Genomic DNA, 22,605 nt, shown 5'->3' on the forward strand with positions numbered 1-22,605 from the left:
CATCTGCCTCCTCGCGCTTTAATCGCTACGAGTCATCACAGTCACGTTCGCGAGCCTCGTCCTTCAGTCGGCATCAGAACTCGAACGATGGTTGTTCGCCGGGCGGCAATACGCCGGGCAGCAGCACCGCCTCCACCGCCACCGCCAGCAGCAGCAGCAGCGGGAGCGGGAGCGGGAGCATCTCGGCTAGCAATGCGATGCCAGCGCCGAGTCTTGCTTCGGCAGTTGTGAGCGGCAACAGTGGAGGAGCAACCGCAGCGTTGTCCTCGACTGCGGGTTGCCCACAGAATGCCATGCCCGTGTCGCCGGCGGCGATGGTGCAGGCGCGTATGCGTATGGCGCGCAATGCGAGGCACACCATCGACTTTGACTTCAACGATACGGGTCGACGGTTTCGCAACTTTGACGAGCACGCGAGCAACAACAACGGCAGCAGTGGCAACAATCAGATGCAGGACGAGGAGGCGAACGCGGCGGTGCGCTCAGATTCGCCCGTCATTGCACGCCTCGGACCCGCTGTCAATAGCAGCAGCGCCAGTGGGAGCGGGAGTGGCACTCCAATCAGCGACACGCTCGAGGGGACGCTGAACAGCAGCGGAAGCAACAGTCGTCGGCGTTGTGGTAAGACATCTGTAGATTTGCGCCATCAAGTGCACAATCCACGTTTCCAATTGCCAGAACAACAACAACTTGACGAGTGCCCGTCCAGTGGTGATGAGGGCGTGGTCAGTCCGCGCAAGCGCATCAAAATGGATTACCATCATCATCATCATTCCAATGCCAGTGCGGTGAGTCTAAGCAATAATTCCATACCATCAAATATAAAAATAATTCAATGATGTTTCCTGTCTTAGCAACTGCATATGCTGGATCAGAACAGCGACTCGTTGGTCTCTGGTCATAGCAGCAGCAGCAACAGCAACAAGCCCAGTCCGCTGTCCAACTGTGATGTAATACATGATCCTCTCAATCGCAAAAGCGAAATTCGTCGCGTCTCGGAGGCGAATAAATTTGCAGCGATTGCACCACCGCCCACCCAACACCACAATATGATGCTCAGCAGCCGGCGGCCATCGATCGATGTTGGCGCCTTGACAGCGCTGTCCAATTCGTCGGCCTTTCGCCACGGCCTGGTCGGCGCGAGCAGCATGGATCAGCAGCATCTGATGAATGCTTCGCTGGCAGCGAAACGACGTCGAGTTACAGCTAGCACGCTGCAGCTCTCGCAGCCGCAGCCGCTGCAACAGCAGCAGTCAACATCGTCGTCGTCGTCGTCATCGATGTTGTTGTCCTCCTCATCCGCCGCCGCCAACAGCAATAGCAGCAGCAACAGCTGTGGATTACCACCTACGCTGGCAGCGCCCATGCCCAATGATGACTATCATCATCATGCGTCGCGTGGCCGGGGCCATCAGCTACATTCCCATCACTCACACGAGGCCAGCGGGGGCGAGAGCGCCGACGGCTCACGGCCGGGCACGCCGCTGTGCGATGAACGGCCAGAGGTGTTGCCCACCGAGCCGCGTCGTCTGCCGCCGGCAAGGGAACGGACACGGGAGCGCGTGCGCGAGGTAATGTGGCTGCCGTTGCCCAAATTCGGTGTGCTCTTCTTTCAACAGCAGCGGAGTGCTGGCAGCAGTGGCAGTGGCGCGGGTAGCGGCGTGTCCAGCTACCTGCAGCAGCTGACGACGACAGCATCGTTGCTCAACAACTCTAGTCTAAGTGCAGGAGCTGCGACGACAACCTCAGCATCATCATCGGCAGCAACTGTGTCCAGTTTATCGTTTCTGCCCTCACCCACGTTACGCTATTGGCGCTCCTCCAATCACCACCATCACCAGCACCACCATCACCATCAGCAGCAGCAGCAACCGCAGCAGCAGCAGCAACAACAGCTGCAGCAGTCCTCGTCGTCCTCCTCATCGATTGGCCTAATGGCCAGTCCGGCGCGTCCTCGCTCGCTGAGCTCCAACTCAAGCGACTCGGATGTGCCCAGTGGCCAGACGGGTGGCAGCCCCTCGTTGGATGAGCGACTGCGCAACTTTGAGGAGAACTACGAGCGCTGGTCCGGTGGCAGCAGCAGCACCAATCCCAACCATGGCCATGGCAGTCATGGGCATAGCAGCAGCAGCAGCCAGTCGAATGCGCTGCCCTCGTGGCAGCTGTCGATGCACTCGACGAACCTCAGTGGTCTCAGCTCGTCGCATCAGGCTGGCTCCGGCAACAGCAACAGCTCTAGCGGCACTGTCTCCAGTTCGACGAGCAATTCGCGTCACAAATTTCTTGACATTGACGAGCTGCAGCCGTCGGACATTGTCAAGTCGCTGTTGGCCAAGAAGTCCGTCTTCGACGATGACTTTCAGCGCCTCAAGAAGAACCAATGGTACGAGCCGGCAAGCACGGATTTCGGCACGGGCTCCACAAGCTCGGCGAATGCGCGGCATGGTGGCCTATGCAGTGGTAACACCTCGCCAGCTTTGCCCAATTTAGCGGCAACGAAGACAACGCCCATCATAGCCAACTGCAGCAGCAGCAACAGCAGCAATCTGGGCGGCAACAGCTCCGGCAGCAGCAGCAGCTGCAAGACGAGCGGTCTGCTGCAGCGTTTGAGCAGCTTGTCGCCCATGAACTCGCCGCAAGCGTCCATGTCGCCTTACAACAGCCCGTCGCCGTCGCCCTCGGTCGTTGGTGTTCAGTTGGCCAAGCCCAGCTTGAGCAGCAGCTGCAACAGCAGCAGCAGTACAACAACAGCAGCAGCAACGACAGCGGCTGCAACAGCAACGGCGGCAGCAGCAGCAGCTGCCACCAAGGGATTGCAGTATCCATTTCCCAGTCACCCGCCATTGCCAAACACCGCTGCTCCGCCGCCGGCGATACAACCAGCGCCGCCACCGCCACCGGAGGTGCCCAAGACAAAGCCAACCACGTCCTCCTCTGCGGCCAGTCAATCGCTCAGCAAGAGTCTCAGTGTGCCAGGGGCAACGACAGAGGCGCGATCTGTGCTGCAGAAGTCCGTCTCAGTGCCGGGCAGCACGAATGTGGGCACCACTGGAAGCAGCAGCGCATCCTCTAACGGTAACAGTTCCTCAACAGCAACAGCAACAGCCACACACGTACAAAAGCAAACGCCAAACCATTCAATGGATGAAGTGGAGTCCAAAAGCAATGCCAAGAGCTCAAGCTCCAGTGCAGCAACCACGACGAGCTCCTCGACGTCCAAGAAGAACAGCAGCAGCAGCGATAAATCGCACAGCAGCAAACACAATAATCGCTCCGATTCGGAAAAGAAGTCCAAGAAGTCTTCCTCCTCCTCCTCATCGTCCGCAAATGCGACTAGTTCGGAGAAGCGCAAGAATTCGGCAACATCGCAGTCCTCCAAGTCGGCAACGCCCAAAGTGGACGATGAGTCCAGCGATTCGGATGAGCCACTGGAGAAGCCTGACAAGGAGCAATCACAGCAACGTCTGGAGCGCGAGAAGGAGAAGGAGAAGGCGCAGCATAAGGAGAGACAGGAGCGTGAGAAACGTGAGAAGGAGCTGCGCAAGCAACAGGAGCGTGAGGAAAAAGAGCGCAAAGCCCAAGAGGAACGTGAGCGTGAAGAGCGCAAAGCCAAAGAAGAAAAGGAAAAGGAGCGAGAGCGTGAACGAGAACGTGAACGTGAAAGGGAACGAGAACGGGAACGGGAACGTGAACGGGAACGTGAGCGTGAACGTGAAAGAAAAGCTCAAGAGGAGCGTGAGCAAAAGGAGCGCGACGAGCTACGCGAGAAGGAGCAGCGCGAAAAGGAGCAGCGCGAGAAGGAGCAGCGTGAGAAGGAGCAGCGTGAGCAGGAGGCACGTCATGCACGCATGCGTGACATGTGCGCCTATCACAAAAACAAATCCGATGCGAGTTCCGAGGCGAGCAGCTTCTACGCCCACAATGCAGCCACGCCCAGTGAGAACAATAAAGAAAATGCTGCAGCTACTGATATGGCAACACAGCCAACAACAACAACAGCAGCAGCTGGAGCTGGTGCAGGAGCAGCAACTGTTGCTAGCTCTGCCCCAACGGAGAGCAACAGCAACAAGGATCGTTCACGCAAATCCTCGCGGAATTCACCAACGCCCAGCAGCGGACGACAGCACAAGCGACGCCTCAGCTCGCAGGACAGCAACCACAGCGGTGGCGGCGGTCCTGGTGGTGGTCAGAATCATGAGGATTATGTGAAACGCATACGCATGGAAAACCCGAACAGCACTACGAGCAATCCTCATCAGCGGCTCAGCGATCGTCGTGACTCCAAGGAGCACAAGAACAGCAGCAGCAGCGGCGGCTGCAAGGAGGAGAAGACCAGCTCCTCGTCCAAGTCGCATGGCAACAGCAGCAGCAACAGCAGCTCCAAGCACCATCGACGCGACAAGCATCACAGCAAAAGCACCAGCAGCACTGAGATCAATCATACCGAATTGGATAACAAGCAGCAACAGCAGCAGCAGCAGCAGCAGCAGCAACAACAGCTGCAACAGCAGCAGCAGCAGCAACAGCAGCAACAGCAGCAACAGCAGCAGTTGCACACGCTCAACACCAGCGAGGAAGAGCAGCAGCAGCCCTCACAGTCGCAGCAGCAGCAGCAGCAGCAACAATCGCAGTCGTTGCATAAGCAACGGGAGCATCATCATCATGGCAGCTCCTCGTCGTCGTCGCGGCACAAAAGCAAACGAGATCACCATCATCATCGCGAGAAGAAGCGGCATTCGGTGGCCGAGTCCACCAATACAGATGAGGAGCCCAGCCACAATCCGCACAGACGCATCTCAGCAGCGGGTAGCTCTGCTGGCGAGCTTAGCTCGAACACAAATACCTCCAGCAGCAAGTTGCAGCAGCACCATCAGCAGCAGCAGCAGCAGCAGCAACAGCATCAACAACAACAGCCGCAGCAGCAGCAGCAGCAATCGCATCATCATCATCATCATCGGCGCAGCGTGGACCGCAAATCGTCACGCGGCTCTGATGAGGGCGGCGCCTCCTCGAAGAGCGCTTCCCAGCCGCGCAAGATGATGCTCAGCTCCGCGGATTCGGATGACACAGACGATGCATCCAAGAAGCATTCCATATTTGATATACCCGACGATTGCCCCAACGTATCAATGTACGATAAAGTGAAGGCGCGCAGCTGCAAGAATATGCAGCGCCAAGCCGAGGAGAAGAAGATCAAGGCCAAGTTCTCACAGCTGAAGCAGTCGCGTGCGAAAAAGAAGCGATCCACCAGCTACGACGGAGACAGCGATACGGAGTTCGAGGATCGCATGCATCATCGGCTCAGCGGCAGCAGCAGCTTCCATGGGCGCAATCATGGGGGCCTGAGCAGCAGCGACGATGACATGGATGATGCCGATGGCTTTCGCAAGATGTCGCACAGTCGCATATTCTCCGACTCGGATGCAGATGGCGAGGTGGATGCGGAGACTGACGATCTCAATGCTAGTCGCATGCGCCAGCAAATGCAACAGAATCTACGACGTCTGTGCGATGGCGACGATAGCTCCGAGGATGAGATTCGTCGCAATGTGATCAGCCACGCGGGCAAACGGAATTGCCTTTCGACGCGTATTGCCTCCGATTCGGAGTCGCAGTCGCAGCCGGCACCGGAACTGATCAACACTAGCATCAAACAGGAGCCGGACATCAAGCAGGAACAGATCTCCGATAACGAAATAAAGTATTCCAAATCACGTCACAATTCGCACTCCTCCAACGAGGAGCGCAAGCTGAAGACGGACTTCAAGAAGGAGTATAACGAGTACTTCAACACCGGCTACACGAACTATGTGGGTGACAGCAGCTCGGCCAAGATCAAGGATTACTCTCCGGAGACGCGCAAGAAGCACAAGAAGAGCAAGAAGCGTCTCAAGTCCTCAGCCGAGAGCAGCTCCACCATTAACGTTGCTCCTGCGCCTGCTGCAACGAGCAGCATCTTCGATGTGACCGAAAGCAAGCCCAACAAATTCGACAGCTTCGATGAGCTGAAAACGGAGCCGGTGACAATCGCAGCTGCTCTGGAGGTGAACGCAAGCTCGGTGGCGGCCAGCGAGAGACGGAAGCACAAGGAGCGCAAAGAGAAGAAACGCGAGAAGCTGCGCAACATGAGCGAAACCAATGCTGTCGGCGGCTCTGTGGAGCAGCTGAGCGAGAAGCTGTCCAAGGAGGAGCGTCATCGGCTGAAAAAGTCGAAGAAGTCCAAGAGCTTGGACACATCTGCTCGATTGTATAATGTCAATGCGTCCAATGCCTCTCCACCGACGCCCACCACGTTGAGCACACCGGCTCGAGACTCTGCCAAGCGCAGTGAGGACAAAATGGAGGACATCTTCGGTATTATCTCCGATGAGGAAGAGGACGAGGAGGAATCGCAGTTGACCGACGATCAGCCCGACACGACTAAGGCACAGCTCTCCACCACTGGACCCATGGTGTCTGCTGCACTGCAAACGTACAAGCAGGAGCCGTCTCTGCTCAGCCACAACAGCAGCAACAAGGAGCCGGCGATACAGCAGCAGCAGCAGCAATTGCAACAGCTGCAGCATGAGGAGCTCGAAACGGAGCGGAGTGAACGCGAGCGACATCGCAAAGAGAAGCGCGAAAAGAAGCGACGCGAGAAGTCAGCACGCGAGCCAAAGCAGCAGCAGCAGCAACAGCAACTACAACAGCAACAGCAGCAGCAGCAGCAACAACAAAATGCCAGCAAATTGGACGACGACAACAGCGTCGATATGGATGAGGCGGGCCGTGCGTTGGAGGCGCAGCTTATGGACGACTTTGATAGCAACAAGATGCCCGAAGATGCCACGCCCTCCACAGCAACCACTTACCGCAGCGATATGACGGACGTTTTCCGTTTCTCGGATAACGAGGACAACAACTCCGTCGAGCAGCAGCAACAACAGTTGCAGCTGCACTCGCACTCGAGCGAGAAGCAGTTGGAGTCCAAGGAATCGGTGCACAAGAGCAAGGACAAGAAGAAGAAGAAGAAGCGCTCCAAAGAGGAGAAACAAGAGAAACTCGACAAGCAGCAGCAACAACAACAATTGCAGCTGCGTCGTGAATCAGCTTGTTTGCCACCAGCAACAGCTGCTGCACCAACAGCAGCTGCCGGTTCCTCGACTAGCTCGCTGACTATCAATGTGCAGGCCGCCTCAAAGCATGCCGAGGAGCAGCTGGAGAAGGAATCGAAGCACAGCTCTCCACTCTGCAAGCCATCGCCCAGTTTGCCCTGTCTCATTGGCGACGATGATGATGAGGAGCCTCCAATAACGACGATGCCCGTCATCAAGCCCTCGTCAGCTAGCAGCAGCAGCAGCAACACGAACAGCAAGAGCAATCGGTTGAACTCCTCTGATGCCCTCTCGCCGGCTCGTGAGAAGCCACGCCTGATCAGTCCCATACCAAAGACGCCCACCATTAGCCAGAGCAACAGCTCCATGCTGTCCACACAGTCAGCGGAAACGCCTGTCAGCAGTGGTGCTGCGCCTCTGGTCACCACGCCCACATCCTCAACAGCGGCTGCTGCTGTCGAGTCGAAGAACGTCATAGAGAGCAGCTCACCCACCAGTGCAGCCCTGAATAAGAAGAAGGAGGTCTTCATACCCGGCTTCGATGGTCAGCTGGACTATAAAATAAGCGAGTCGGCTGTGCAATCCATATCGGCAGAGTTGAATAGTGGACTGCTCGACGTATTGGCCAATGAGCCCAAGATACCAGTCGCGTCGCCACCTGGAGCGATCAAGACGCTGGACAAGTTGGAGGACAGCAAATCCCGAGTTACCATCTCACAGGAGGAGACTGAGAGCGCTGTGTCCGCACTGCTCGGTGAAAGCTTTGGCACATCCTCAACGGCAGACTACTCGCTGGATGGCATGGATGATATGACCGCAACGGTTTCGGAGGTGGCTGTCGCCGAGCCCGATGAGGAGGCAGCACTCGCTGCCAAGGCGATCGAGGCAGCTGTCGAAGAGGCTGCCACAGAACCAGAACCAGAGCCTGAACCCGAACCTGAACCCGAAGCTGAACCTGAACCAGAGCCAGTTGTTGTCTCCGTGGGCGTAGTGCTCGATGCCGAGGAAGTGAACAAGGCGGTGCAGAGTTTGCGCAACGAGGACATGGACATCAAGGCGGACACGCCACAATCCGAGCGCGATCTGCAAATCGACACAGACACCGAGGAGAACGCCGACGAGGCGGACAGCAGCGGACCCAGTCTGAAGATCGACGAGACCGCACCACAGAACAGTGGCTCCGACAAGTCAGCGTCGAGTGGTGCTGACAAGTCCCCTGAGCCGAGCAGCGAGTCCAGTACACGGTCCAGGCAGACAGTCGAGACTCCGCAGCCCACCGTCATAACCAAGCTGTCGACTACAGTGCCAGTGCCAGTGCCGACAACAGTTGCAGCCGCATTGCTGCCCAATGCCAGCAACAGCAGCAGCAGCAGCAGTAGCAGCAGCACTCCAACCAAGTCCAGTGCTCAGCAGCTGCTGAAGATTGAGCCGCCAACCATTAGCAAGTTGCAACAGCCACTCGTGCAGCCAGTGCAAACGGTGCTCCCAGCACCGACAGTATCACCATCAGCAACACCAGCACCAGCAGTGGCATCAGCAGCAGCAGCAGCAGCACCAACAACTACAGCAGTTGCAGCAGCAGCAGCAACAACAACAACATCAACTACTACTGCAGCAACAACTGTGCGACCGGCAACGCCCGTCATCAATTTGGATCTGTCCAATGTGATGGCCAACTGCTCCAATGCAACAAGCAGCAACAGCTCGGCCTCGCTGTCCTTTGGCAGTCCAACAACGACGCAGAAAGCAATGCCACTGGCCTCCACGCCCAAGCAAACGCCAGCAACAACCCAGCAACAGCAACAGCATCAGGCAATGCCACAGCGCACGCAGTCGCTCATCATGCAGCCGCCGACAATATCTATACCGGATCAAACGCCTCATTTTGTGGTGCCGCATTTGATATTGTCGCCGCAGCAGCAGCACCACCAACAACAACAACAGCACCAGCAGCAACAGCAGCAACAACACCAACAACACCAACAGCAAGCGCCTCCTGGCACCTATCTAATGGGCATACGAGCGCCGTCACCGCATAGTCCGCTGTTGTCTCCGGGACGCGGCACGCCCAATCGCCAGCATAGTCCAGCCGCCCGCCAAATAGCGCCTGCACAGCAGCAACATCCGCTGGCTTCGCCTACAGGCAACAGCAACATGAACATGAGTCCGTTGCCCAGTCCCACAGCGCGTGGAGTTGCCACAACCACGACGACATCGCCCACAACCGGCGGCAAGATGCCAACACCTAACAGTTACCTTCCACGCCCACCGCTGCATCAGCAACAACAACAGCAGCTGCAGCAGCAGCAACAACACCAGCAACAATCTTCACCGGGTAGCATGCCCAAGTCTGTCATTGAGCTGCAATCAGGCGCAGGAGTTGCTGCTGGCCAGGGGCCACAATTGCTGCCGATGCCGTTGCAGAAAATGCCGCCGTTGCCCGTGCCGCATCACCCGACAATCATTAGCAAGGTTGTCACCGTGCAGCCACAGCAGGCGATACAGACACAAGTGGCCAGCTCGCCGCCCATGGGTAGCTTGCCGCCGCATAAGAATTTGCATGTGAATGCCCAACAACATCAGCAGCAGCAGCAACAACAACAACAGCAACAACAACTGTCTCCACAAATGTTGTCTAAGATGAACGTGCATCAGCAACAGCAACAGCAGCAGCAGCAGCATCAACAACAGCAACAACAACATCAGCAACAGATGCAGAAGTTCATCCATGCACATCAACAACAACAAATGCTAGACCGCAAGCAGCAGCGACAGCAGCATATGCCGCAACAGCACCAACAGTTGCACCAGCAACAGCAGCCGCAACAACAACATCAGCAGCAGCAAGGGCATCCACAACAACAACACTTGCAGCAGCAAATGCAACATCCGCCATTGTCACCGGGTCATCATCATGCACATCCTACGCAGCAGCAACAGCAACAGCAACAGCAGCAGCAGCAGCAGCAACATCAAGCACGCCAGCAATATCAGGCGCAACAGCAGATGCAGCACCAACATCAGCAGCACCAGATGCATCAACAACAACAACAGCAGCAATTGCACATACAAAAGCTGCAACAGCAATTGCATACAGCACATCAGCAACAGCATCAGTCGTTGACGCATTTGACACCGCAGCCGCCTGTGTTTACACAACAACAACAGCAGCAACTGCCACGCAACGTGCAACAACAACTGAGCCCAACGGGCATCAATCCCAGTCCACACAGCTCGCACAGTCCACAGGCGCAGCAGCAGCAGCAGCTGCATACGGCTGCCATTCTGGTACGTGCGCCCGCTCAACAACAACAACAGCAGCAACAGTCGCAGCAGCAGCAACAACAACAGTCGCTCAATGTTATACAGAGCGCGCCAGCAGCACAAAAAATAATTGTGCAGCAGCAAATTGTGCCTGCACCAACATCGATGCACTATCCGCCGCCACCGAAGGAGACGGCGCCTGCTGTAGAGTCGCCCGTGCTGCCGGTGAAGACTTCGGAGAGCGTTTCCGTAATACGTACGCCCACGCCCACCATCAGCCTGGCCAACTCGCCGCAGGCAACAAAGGGTGCAGCAGCAGCAGCGGCGGCAGCAGCAGCAGCTGCTTCTCTGCTGACCGAGGAGAATGTCATCAAGATCTCGCAGCCCAAGCAGGATGAGCTAATCGAGCAGGACTCGAAGGAGGTGGACAGCGACTACTGGTCCGCCAAGGAGGTGAACATTGACAGTGTCATCAAGAAGCTTGATCCCGCAACAGCAGCTGCAGCAGCCGCAGCCGCAGCTGTCAAGGACGACAACCAGAACAAACGAGCAGCAACACAAATGCAGCAGCAGCAACAGCAGCAGCAGCAGCAACAACAGCAACCACCTGTAACTGAATTGGCCTCAGCAGAAGCAACACCTTCGTTGCCCAGTGAGCCGCCAGCAACAGTAACAGCTGTAGCTGCAGCATCAACAGCACCAACAGTTGCTGCCAATGTCAGCTCCAATGATCATGATACCGAGGATGAAACCGAGACGCGTCAACTCACAGTGAAAGCTCTCAAGCAACTAGGTCGACCGCCAAGCGCGCGTGGCACGGCAGCCAAACGTGGACGTCAGCCACGTGGCGCCAAGGCCAAGCAAGCTGCCGGACTGCCAGCAACAGTTACGGAGCCCAGTCCGTTGCTGTCGCCGGGCGACAACGGCGTGCACACACGCCTGCGCAAGCCTGTGACGGCGCCAGTGACGCGCGGACGCAAGGGTAGACCGCCGCGGAACTTGTTGCTGCAGCAACAGCAGCTGCAACAGCAACAGCTGGCCCAACAGCAGCAGCTGGCACAGCAGCAACAGCAGCAGAAGGAGCCTGTGCCGCCTGCACTTTTGACAATGCCTGTGCCCACAGCCGCTGAGAAGAAGGCCAGGAATCAGGCGTTGACACAAGCCAGCGGATCCAGTCAGGATATATACGAGTTCCATGACGATGTTGGCGATGCTGAGCCAAAGATAAAGGCAACTCCAGTTGTTGCCACAGCGGCAGCACCTGCTGCCGATGACCCGCGACCGCGACTCATACTGACCATCAACAAGCTGAAGAATAGCAGCGAACTGGAGAGTCAAGCGGAAGCGACGCAGCCGCAACAACAACAGCAGCCGCAGCAGCAGCAGCAGCAACCACAGCTGGAGCACAACACGGACAGCTCGGAGTCGTGCAATACGCGAAAGTCGCGTCGTCTGCAAGAGAAGGAGGATCGCAGCACTGTGGACGATATCATAGAGGATGTAGTGCGCAACACTAATACACAACAGCAGCAACAACTTCAGCAGCAATTGCAACAGCAGCAGCAACAACCGCAACAACCACAGCAGTCGCAGCAACAACAGCAACAGCCGCAGCAACAATTGCCCAAAGGAGCGCAAACGCCACCTCGACGCTCCGGTCGCCATGCTCAGGCTAAGAAACCGGATGCTGTACAAACGCCAAATGCGGTGGGCAGACCTCGACGCTCCAAGGAACGGAAGACCATATGTGAGCCACCAGCTGGCTTGCAGGAGGAGCCGCAGCCACTGTTGCTGCCGCCACCTGTGGCCCCAGCACCAGCAGCAGCGCCAGCCCCAGCACCAGCAACTGAACCACCACCAGCAGCAGCAGCAGCTGTTGTTGAACCACCAGCAGCCACACCTATGCAGCTGCAACAGCAACAGCAGCCACCACAGTCAGTCGCTCCGCCACACATTGCCCATATGCCCGAGGTTAAGGAAACACCGCCAGCGCCTCCTGTCCAGGCGATTGCACCACCAGCCGCAGAGCCGCTGCCATTGCCTCCTGTTGTGGTGTCGAAGCCAACGCCGCAGCATCCCAAGAAGAAGGCGATTGCAGCAGCCGAAATCGAGTCCTATCAGGCCATCAATTCGTCCATGCCGCCCATGCATCAAACGGCCGCTCCGGCGGCCACACAGAAGATCACAGGCGGCGCCGCAGATGCGGTGAGCAAGGCGCTGATTGATCCGGTTACGGGCGTCATTACGGCGGGCATGCCGCAGGGCAAGGAGGGCAATTTGCCGGCTGCCAATGCAGCGGCGCCAGCTAACAGCAGCAATGAGGTGACGCCGCTGCAGCAACAGCAGCAGCAACATCAACAGCAGCAGCTGCAACAGCAACAACAGCAGCAACAGCTGCAGATCAGCGCCACAGTCATAGCGCCAGCCACGCCCATAACAACGCTGAGCAAGCCTGTGCAGTTGCAAGTGCAGGAGGCAGCGGCAACATTGCTCAACAAGCCGGTCAGTGTGCTGGTCAAGAGTAGTGCCCCGCCCACACAGCCTACGCAAATCATACTGCAGCAACAGCAACAGCAGCAGCAACTACCACAACAACAGCAACAGCTGCAGCAGTTACCTCCGCAGCCACAACAACAACAACATGTTGCGCCCAACAAGCAGCCGCTGGTGATGACAACTGTGTTGCAACACGCACAGCACACAACGGTGCGTCCACCGCAACCACTGAAAGCGCACGTGCTCAATCGCGAAAAGAATCTGCAACAGCAACAACAGCAGCAGCAGCAGCAGCAACAACAACAGCAGCAGCCGCAGCAGCAATTGACACCCAGCAAACAGCATCAGCAACCGCCTCATCCCGGTCACATGTTGCTCACAGATGCAGCTGGCAATCAACAACTGTTGCAGCCAAATCTCATAGCGCGCCACATGCTTGGCCAACAACAGCAGGCGCAGCAGCAGCAGCAGCAGCAGGGACAACAGCAACAACAACACTTGCTGGTCAATATACCACCACCCACAGCGCATTCGCCCCACTCGCCACGCATTACAGCAGCACAACACGTGCAGCAGTCGCAGCAGCAGCCACCTAATGGGCCACAGCAGCAACAGCAACAGACGCTGGTCATCAAGCAGGCCACAGCAACAGCATCAACTGTGCATCCACAAATACTGCATGTGGTAAGCTCGAAGGCTTCAGTGTTGCCCGCACAACAGCAGCAGCAGCAGCAGCAGCAGCAACAACAACAACAACAGCCGCCGCAACTACTGGCGAAACAGAACTTTGGCTATGCGCAGCAGGCGCCAGCACAGCAGCAGCAACCACAGCAACTGTACAAGCAGAAGGCGCCGCAGCCGGTGGTGCAGATGCCACCGCACAATCTACTGCTACCCGCACATGCTAATCTGCTGTTGCAGCCAAAGCCAGCGGCGCATTTGCAGCCACAGCAACATCAGCTGACCCCATCGCCACCGCCGAACAAGCCCATTTCAGTGGTGCACAGTCTCCAAGCGGTGAGCCAGATGTTGCCCGGCAGCGTGGGCAGTCCGCCGCCAATGAAACCAGGCCAACAACAGCCCAATGCGGCAGCAGGTAAGCTAAGACATGCCACTCACTGGACTCTCGACTCTTTACTCATCAAATCCTTTGCTTGCAGTTTTGCGCACGGCCATACCGAATATCAGTCCGCAGGGACAGCCGCGCGTTCCGCCGCTGGTATTGCCATCAGGCATGCCAGGCGTACCACCCTTCGACGCCAGCATGGTAAGCATGGCTTTTAATATGCTAGATATAATAATATGATATACTATATATATATATATATATATATATATATGTACTTAACCTATAAACTAAACATTGATGGTGCTAGCTTAACGATTTACTAACATTTTGCTAATCCTTAATCCTGCCATAAATGGACGCAGCATGACTTGGGCGCCTATGTCAGCGGTCGGCGCACACAGAGTCCTCCGCCAGCGCATCAGCAGGCATCGCCCATAACACCGGTAATGCACAAGTTTTACTTGCGGAGCTTTGAAGTAGCGTAACCCAAAACGGCGACCCAATACATTATGCAAAATAATAATGCCTTATAGCATATTCTAATCCCTCATATTTCCCTTACCACTTTCATTTGCAGAACGACACGGCCTATCGTGGTATGACTGCCATGCTATACCAGCATCACATGATGCGCAGCGGGGACTATGATGACAAGATGATCAGCAGCAGCCCGCCATTGGAGCTGCGTCGTCCAGGCAGTGGCCCGCCACGCACCATTGCCGTGCCGCACAGTCTACAAAGTCCACAGGATCGCACCGCAGCGGGTACGTCTACATATACACATACACATTTCAATACAGATATAGTTATTAACATCATATTTACACCTATGCAGACTCCCCGCAAATGGCCCAAGTCTATGTGCACAATACTCGGATACCCCACGCCCACTTCAGTGAGATGGCTACACGTGGCGGGTACTACGAGAGTAGCGGTATACAGCTAGAGCCACCGCCGGCGCATCGTGCTGCTGCTTCGATAAGTGTGGTGGTGCCACCACCGCCGAACGTCGCAAGCGCCAGTCCGTACATCAGTGGCGGTGCCTCTGTCTCGGTGTCCGTGCAGCCAGGTCCACATAGTCTACATCCCAGCCAGGCCAAGCTATTGGAGCGTGAGCGCGAGCAGCGTGAACGTGAAAGGGAGAACGAACGCCTGTCCATGGTGGCAGCAGTTGGTACATATACAAAAGCCAAACTACTTGATAGACCCATGACTCACTTCGTCTCTCTACGGTATATTGCAGCGAAACAACAGCAGGAACACTTGTCAGCCTCGGTTATGCACGGCGGCATGGAGCTGCCTGCTCAGCCACCGCCGGCAGCAATGGCACCACCGCCGGGTGACTCACTGGTCACGCTGTTGCAGCGGTATCCGGTCATGTGGCAAGGCCTGTTGGCCTTGAAGACAGATCAGGCGGCTGTTCAGATGCACTTTGTGCACGGCAATCCAAACGTGGCGCGCGCTTCGCTGCCCAGCATGGCGGAGAGCACCACGCCCCAATTGCGCATTGCGCAGCGTATGCGACTCGAACAGACTCAGCTGGAGGGCGTGGCCAAAAAGATGCAGGTGCGTACTCTAAACACATTAAACCACATAGAGCAGTTCATAACTAATCATTGCTTTGTGCACAGGTGGACAAAGAGCATTGCATGCTATTGGCGTTGCCTTGTGGGCGCGATCATGCGGATGTGCTGCAGCACTCGCGGAATCTGCAGACCGGCTTCATTACATACCTGCAGCAAAAGATGGCCGCTGGAATTGTGAATATACCCATGCCGGGAAGCGATCAGGCAGCATATGTGGTGCACATATTCCCCGCCTGCGATTTCGCCAATGAGAATCTGGAGCGTGCTGCGCCCGATCTCAAAAATCGTGTTGCCGAACTGGCTCATCTATTGATTGTCATTGCCACCGTATAAAAAAGCGAAGGCCTACACCCTCTGATCTACAAAAATCAACACGAATGTGACTATTAGAAAAACTATCTGCCATGTCTCTGTAAAAATAACTGCTAGAACAACAACAACAATAACAACAACTGAAAAGTGAAAACACATGTAAAGTAAACAACCAACCAATACAACAAATAACTACCAACTACAACAAAGCAAAAACAAGTTACGCTCTTCTAGTATATTAAGTAATTTTAAATAGCGTTTAAACAAAACAAAAGTTAAAAAAAAAGCAAAACTAAAATCTAAAAAAAAAGTAAAAAGAAGATGAACACAAAATGCAAACTTTATTGAATTCAAATGCAAGAGAGAGAGAGAGTAAAGGGCGCAATCAATCAATCAAGTTTGGTTGATTGGCCACTAACAAAACCAATGTAAATCCGTTATACAAAAAATACACAGAAAAACCCCTCATATACCCTCACATATAATATATAAAAACAAAGAGAAAAACGCACTTAAATTGCATAAAACTATGTTTGTCAAAATTCTCGTTTCTTTTCTTTTCATTAACATAATACATATAAATAATTTTAACAACATTTTTGAAAGCTTGCAAAGTATCGTTAAGTTTGATCTCAAGAAAGTGTTTATATATTTTTTTTGCATATAATTTAAAATGAATATGAAAACAAAACGAAAAGTAAATGTGAAAAGAAAAGAAAGCTTAAGCAAAATACCTAACTGTTTACTGTACTACATACTACTTACTATCCATACATACCCACATAAAAGCATATATACCTACTATCCCTATTCGAAAGGAAGATATAAAGCAAGACACGTTTAAGTTTTTGATTGGTGAACAACATTTCACACACACACAGAGACAGATAAAGACAAACACACATATATACACTCACCGCTCGCAATTTACAAAGTTTCAATGCTCTTAATTAAGTTTCGTTTCTATTTTTATGTCTTAATCAATTTCAATTTCAATTTTGTTCCTCGGCTCCATGTGTTGCGCGCCTTAGCCGCCCGTGTCGCATTGACCCGAAGAACGCCGCAAGCGCCACCTGTCGCCAACTGCTGTTAAGCACAATTAGGTTTAAAGATGCGCCCAGAGGCTTTTTCCTAAAATTACAAACATAATAAAAAGTAGATTAACCCACATACATACACACACACATACATACAAGCACACATTTATATACGAGCACATGTATACACATACAACTACATATATATAAATTACACTTATGAAATATCTATTTAATTATAAACAAATATGTGTTAAGCCAAATATTTTAATGTCTAGAGACAAGATTTGTTGCTTCAATTTTTAGCTTTTGCACGGGGCACAAGGCGACGTTGTCCTTTGTGCCGCCTGTTTCCCTATTTACACTCTCTCTCAACAGATTTGCTTGAAAAATTACAGTCAACAGAAACAGCGACAACTATTACAACAACAACAACATCATCACTGCCACAACACTGTACAAGAAACTAGTTCAAGCAAAGTTGGGTGTTCTTTTTATAATTCTTCAATGTTTAGTTCTCTAGCATGAAACTTTGTAAATTGCCAGACAAGTAGAGCGTATATATACATCTATAGATACAACACAGATATATGCTTGTATATATATTCATATAGATATATATAAACATATATATATATATCAATATATATAAATGAAAATGTCCCCTCTGTACACTCCTTAAACTTAAACGTTTTCACACCCAATTGTAAATTATGTGACGATGAAAAAAGAAAACAAGAGAAATAAGAAAAGAAAATGAAAGAATTATACAAGTAAAAGCAAAAAGAAATTTGTAAAATATTTAAATTATTTAGCGTCTAATCAATAATTCATGTACATGTAAATACAGTTTAATTAGTGTTTAGCGCGTATTTAGTTGTATGTTTTAAAACTAAACTCTGTACATTATATAACACGATAAACAAACAAAAACAAATATATATATATAAATATTACGATTATGAGAAAGAGATCAGAGAAGTAAAAACAAAAAATCGCAAGAATAAGAGAAAAAAGTAAAAACCATTTTTGTCAGTAAACACAAGAACAGAAGAAACGCTATTGTTTTAAGACATTTTTAGTTATTTTTAAGTTAATTAATGAAAAAACGATAAAATTACACTTATTTCTAAGTGAATTAATAAACCAATTCAATAAACTTTTTCTGTTAAATGATTTGTTTTATTTATTTTTTTCAACTAATTCAACGTTAACCCAACGTCCAAATCGAGTTCGTTCACAATAGTTGTTGGTTGTTCGATGATAGACCGTTATCAGCCCACAAGATCCACTAGCGAAATGCAACTTATAGTATATATACATATATAAAACAAAACACAAATATATATATATATATATATATATATATAGATACATATATATATATAGATGTTAATGTTATACCTGTAATTAAATAAATTCTATACCTATGCATTATATGTGAAAGTTTTGTTGATGTTTGGTTGGCGGCTAATGGAATTCAAAAAGTAACTCATATTCGAACAGTTTGAATATTTTGGGTATTATGTTTTCGATTCAAACAGAAGCAACGTCAAAACGAAGAAGTGAGTTTAATATATTAATATTACATTATACTCGTTAAAGTATATTATTTGAAATCAAACTACTATTCTCTTTTTAGGAACACATTTAACTTTTAATTTTTGGGAACAGTTTGATGCGCTGTTATCATTGAGTCTTTTAACAGTGGGCTGTTACTGCCATTGAAAATTAACAGCAACAGCTGTCCAGCACACATTTCATGTTATCGATATACAATCGAAATAATCAAAGCGGAAAACTTTGGGCTCACTGATTATTAAGATTATTATTGTTAATAATTAGATAATAGTAAATAAACATAACTGTATATTCAAGCAAGTTGCATTCAAGAATGTCCACTCTACTTCAGCAAGGTAAATACACGTGTTATCCGCACGATTGATGCCAGCAGCAACAGCTCTATGATTATACAATTCACTCATGTATGCGCCCATTTGCAGGCCTGCCTCTCACATCGGCCCGTGGGCCGCTATTGCAGTTTATGCGTTTTCGCGGAAAAATAAATATACAACGTCCGAAGCAGCCGCATTATGAGCGTGCCCGCGTCGTGGCCGTCACACAACCCAAATATCCAGAGGCGCCAAAGGCTCTTACCTGTTTTCAGTCACGAGCAGACCGGACGGGCGCTCAGGTGGAGAACCCCTACAATGCGATCATAGCACGTGAGGTGCGCAACTGGCTAGATCACTCCAAGCTGGTGGCGATCTTCCACTTGAACTCAATAACGTCAGACGAGATCTTTCGGGTTCGCGTGCAGCTGTACAAGCAGAACTTGCACCTCAAAGCCTACGGTCGGAAGATCATTGCACAAGCTGTAGCCGGCAGCCAATACGAGGCTATTTTGCCACTGTTCCACTCCAACCATTGTATCGTGTTCTCGCCCGATCAACAGCGAGTGGGTGCACTGCTTCGAATCACACGGAAAGTGCCGCAAATGGTGTTGCTGGGCGGCATTGTGGAGCAGAAACTGCTCAGTCGCAACGAGCTGGTGGACTTTGCACAGATGCCTGGACTGCAGGCGGCACAGGCGCAGCTGGTGCAGACTCTGAACATGGCGGCGAGCAACGTGGTGCAGCAGCTCCAAGCTCATCAATGCAATCTAATCAAAGTGCTGGACGTGCACGCCAAGGGCGATACAACAGAAAAGCAGGAGCCGGAACAGGCAAAGGAAGAGGAAAAGCAGACATAAGTTACACGTTTAATTAACAATAACAGCGAAAAGAAAATAATATTCCTCATTTGTCTTTCATACTACATATAAATTAAAGCTTATCAACTAGATTGCACTTTTCCAACGGCCTGGAATGTCGTCCTAGGAGCTTATTGTGGCTGCCATATGATGTTGCCAACGCTGTCTGCAGTTAAAGGCCAAGTTCGCTAACGCTTCGGCGGCATCCAGTTCGTCCTTGTGATGCAACAGCCAACGCTCGCCACGTGCCGCAGCAGTGGCATCGCTGGTGAACAGCATCTGGCTCTGCACGGGCCGCTCCTGCCCAGCGCATTTGTGCCTAAGGATAGATAATATGTTGAGCATAGATCAGCAATCAATGTACTACCTCGATGGTTTACCTGCTCGTATTCCACTCGAAATGATAATTGTGCCTGTCCGGCGTGAATCTGGCCGCACTCTCCAGCCACTTGTTTAACTGGTTGCCAGTGCTGTCGCTGGGAGCCGTCGACCCACTCGAGTCCAGGGCGTTGCTGTCCCGCAGATATTTCTCCATCATCTGCTGCTTGTACTTTGCCTTGCCAGCCGGAACAGTGGGCAACATGGGCACGCGCTCACTTTGCTGCTGATGGACCTGCTGGTGCTGCATCTCGGATTCCACATAGAAGTTGGGCTTGTATGGCGGCGAGGAGTAGCTGGAGGTGGCATTATTGCCATTGCCGTCGCTGCCTGTGCTGCGGCTGGACAACTCGTCGTCCTCGTCATCGCCCTCGTCATCTTCGGCTGCGCACACTCGCATGTCCTCCTCCCAAATGCTATCCTCGGACGAGATGCTGAACTGCTCCACATTGCCCCGTGCATTGTGATTGTAGTTCTTGATCAAATGTCCCCAGGATTTTTTCGCCTTTTCACGCTCCGAGTTTTTTAGCTTGCGCCGCCAGTTGGCAAACCAATTGCAGATCTGTGTGTAGGTCAGGCCCGTCTCTCCGGCCAGCTGCTTCTTCTCCTCGCGACTTGGATACGGATTCTCGCGTCGTCGTATCAGCCAATCCTTCAGCATGCGCTTGATGTCGGGCGTGAAGAGACGTTTCGCAGTTCGCGGCAAGTGCAAATCATCCTCTGGAGGCCAGGCACGTCTAAAATTTCAATTGTTCGACATAAGCTGCGATAGAATTCTTTTTTACTCATCTCTTCTCCCCCACTCACCTGCTGTGCCGACGATTACGCTTGGGGCGACACGATTTCTCCATGGCTACGGACTGTAATTAGAAGATGTATATTTAAAATAAATGATCATGCTCATCGTAAACAATTCCCCTGCCCCAGGCTATTGCTCATCCATAATTAAGCCAATCGACCCGAAATACGCTGTAAGGCGAATTTCAGTTTCAAAACTTTTTCTGTTTTTGGGTGGGTGGCGCTATTTCTGTCCACGAATGCCGAACAGAATTTTCATGTTTTTTGCCGTTGTTTTCACTCGATAAAAAAAAAAAAAAAATAAGAAACGATTTGACTGTGTCAGAGTAAAATTTTGAGAGCCAATGTGTGTGTGGGAGAGCTGAGAGATGGCGTTGGATATCACACGATCGAATGAGCATGATCTCTATAAAGGGCGTAATGTCGTGTAAATAGTTGGCATGCGAATCAAGAACCGATTCGTATTCAATTTGCATGCTCTGAGCACAATAGCTCGTATCAATTTTTGTTGTTTTTCATTGATAAAACTCGGTGGCCATGTTTTTCCGTAGATAGATCTGCATATATATATATATATACATCTGTTATGTACTATTTCTAAAGATGAAAAAAACTATATAACATGTTGCTGCACAGCCAATGCTAAAGTGCAGAGATCATTTTCGAGTTCCATCATCGCTGGCATTTGGTGTAAGTTTTGTTGACATTATTTGGGTATTATATAATCCCAGCATAACACAGAGGAACAATAGATTTGTTTTCCTCTCTTTTTTAGTTAATTGTCTGTTTGCACTAATTTGATCTTTGGCTGCTTCAATGGCATTTCGATTTGAGATTTGCCAAATTTAATTTAAGGCCTTGAGGCATTAGGTCAGCAGCCAGCGGGCGACATGGATAAATTCACCCACCTGTGAATATTCAATTTCAATTGTCCTAAAATGCTTTTTCTTCCCTCTTTTCCTGAACAGCGCGAAAAGTTTTGAAAACGTTTCGAACGTCGAATCGCAGATTGCACACTGAATGCTCGTCCAAAATTTGTTCAAAAACTGCCAGAAGATTGTTTTCGAATGTTCGTACGAATTTCGATTCGGGCGCCATTCGGGAAAAACGAAACGGAAAAACTTGCACTTATCACACACACACACACACGAACGCACAGCACAAACGAATGGGGCACTTTTAATCTATTTACAAAACTCGAGAAAAATATGTGTGGTACATACATACATAATACCGCCGATTTTCAAAGAATCATCGAACGTGCCTGTTCCGGCATACACTACCACGCTATCAGGCCAAAAGTTGTTGACGCGATCATTAGCGATTGAGTGTCATATGGCCCAATTGTGTAGAGTGTAGAGTGCACAAATTTACTTTCGCTCTCGATCAATTGGTCGCGAGCAGTTGGCCATGATGTGACTTAATTTAAATTGTGTTGCAAGTTATTTCAAAATATTTATAAATATGCACAATAAAAATTGTGAGGCATATTATGTCAATGAAAGATTTCTGTTCAGAATGCAAATAATAAGCTGTGGAAATGAACAATAATAAAACCAAATTAATCGAATATGAAAATGTAAAAGATTTCCGTTCAGAATGCAATAAGCTGTGGCAATAATAATAAAAGATTATCTACAAAAATATATATATGCCCCAAGAAAATAATTTAATAATACATACAATTTCAATTTAGAGTGTCAATTGCAATAAAACGAATTTTCGCTTTGAATTTTAGTGCGATAAAATATAAATATTAAAAGAAAATTAATGCCATCAGATCTTTTAGATTCATATAAAACAATGCATATCGTCGAAA

General features: G+C 51.0%; 3 protein-coding genes across 16 annotated transcripts in view; 2 read left to right on the top strand and 1 right to left on the bottom strand.

Annotated features, from left to right (window-relative positions):
- spen (spen family transcriptional repressor split ends) overlaps positions 1 to 18,031 on the top strand; it is a 90,179-nt gene extending 72,148 nt beyond the window's left edge. For 10 of the 13 annotated variants that reach the window (XM_089465167.1, XM_089465168.1, XM_089465171.1 and 7 more), the window contains 8 exons: positions 1 to 788; positions 855 to 13,950; positions 14,015 to 14,121; positions 14,286 to 14,366; positions 14,501 to 14,687; positions 14,759 to 15,097; positions 15,167 to 15,489; positions 15,555 to 18,031. In XM_089465167.1, coding sequence (XP_089321293.1) covers positions 1 to 788; positions 855 to 13,950; positions 14,015 to 14,121; positions 14,286 to 14,366; positions 14,501 to 14,687; positions 14,759 to 15,097; positions 15,167 to 15,489; positions 15,555 to 15,842 — 15,209 coding nt within the window. In that variant the 3' untranslated portion in view covers positions 15,843 to 18,031. The remainder of the gene's footprint in view (positions 789 to 854; positions 13,951 to 14,014; positions 14,122 to 14,285; positions 14,367 to 14,500; positions 14,688 to 14,758; positions 15,098 to 15,166; positions 15,490 to 15,554) is intronic. The other 3 variants (XM_089465169.1, XM_089465178.1, XM_089465170.1) reach the window with 3 other exon arrangements.
- Positions 18,032 to 18,613: 582 nt separating this feature from the next.
- On the top strand, positions 18,614 to 19,702 carry mRpL10 (mitochondrial ribosomal protein L10). Its single transcript, XM_018001500.2, has 2 exons — positions 18,614 to 18,774; positions 18,862 to 19,702. The coding sequence occupies exons 1-2, from the start codon at positions 18,753 to 18,755 to the stop codon at positions 19,608 to 19,610; spliced, it is 771 nt and encodes a 256-aa protein (XP_017856989.1). The 5' UTR covers positions 18,614 to 18,752; the 3' UTR covers positions 19,611 to 19,702.
- LOC108609753 (uncharacterized) lies at positions 19,607 to 22,598 on the bottom strand. 2 transcript variants are annotated; one of them, XM_089465218.1, is made up of 4 exons: positions 22,470 to 22,598; positions 20,796 to 20,848; positions 19,991 to 20,725; positions 19,607 to 19,929 (listed from the first exon to the last, which is right to left on the bottom strand). In XM_089465218.1, the coding sequence occupies exons 2-4, from the start codon at positions 20,837 to 20,839 to the stop codon at positions 19,734 to 19,736; spliced, it is 975 nt and encodes a 324-aa protein (XP_089321344.1). In that variant the 5' UTR covers positions 20,840 to 20,848; positions 22,470 to 22,598; the 3' UTR covers positions 19,607 to 19,733. The 2 variants fall into 2 exon arrangements, with proteins under 2 accessions (XP_089321344.1, XP_017856986.1); XM_018001497.2 differs by lacking the exon at positions 22,470 to 22,598 and adding an exon at positions 21,695 to 21,854.
- Positions 22,599 to 22,605: the final 7 nt, after the last annotated feature.

This window comes from Drosophila arizonae, chromosome 3 (genome assembly GCF_054131065.1).
Source record: "Drosophila arizonae isolate 15081-1271.41 chromosome 3, UAZ_ARI_1.0, whole genome shotgun sequence".
Taxonomy (NCBI): domain Eukaryota; kingdom Metazoa; phylum Arthropoda; class Insecta; order Diptera; family Drosophilidae; genus Drosophila; species Drosophila arizonae.

Bases quoted from the DNA above. Each gene is read 5' to 3' on its own strand.
- mRpL10 (XM_018001500.2), top strand. From the start codon at position 18,753: ATGTCCACTCTACTTCAGCAAG. The intron at 18,775-18,861 runs GTAAATACACGT...GCCCATTTGCAG, and splicing joins GTCCACTCTACTTCAGCAAG to GCCTGCCTCTCACATCGGCC.
- LOC108609753 (XM_089465218.1), bottom strand. From the start codon at position 20,839: ATGGAGAAATCGTGTCGCCCCAAGCGTAATCGTCGGCACAGCAG. The intron at 20,726-20,795 runs GTGAGTGGGGGA...TTGAAATTTTAG, and splicing joins CGTAATCGTCGGCACAGCAG to ACGTGCCTGGCCTCCAGAGG. The intron at 19,930-19,990 runs GTAAACCATCGA...ATCTATCCTTAG, and splicing joins TTCGAGTGGAATACGAGCAG to GCACAAATGCGCTGGGCAGG.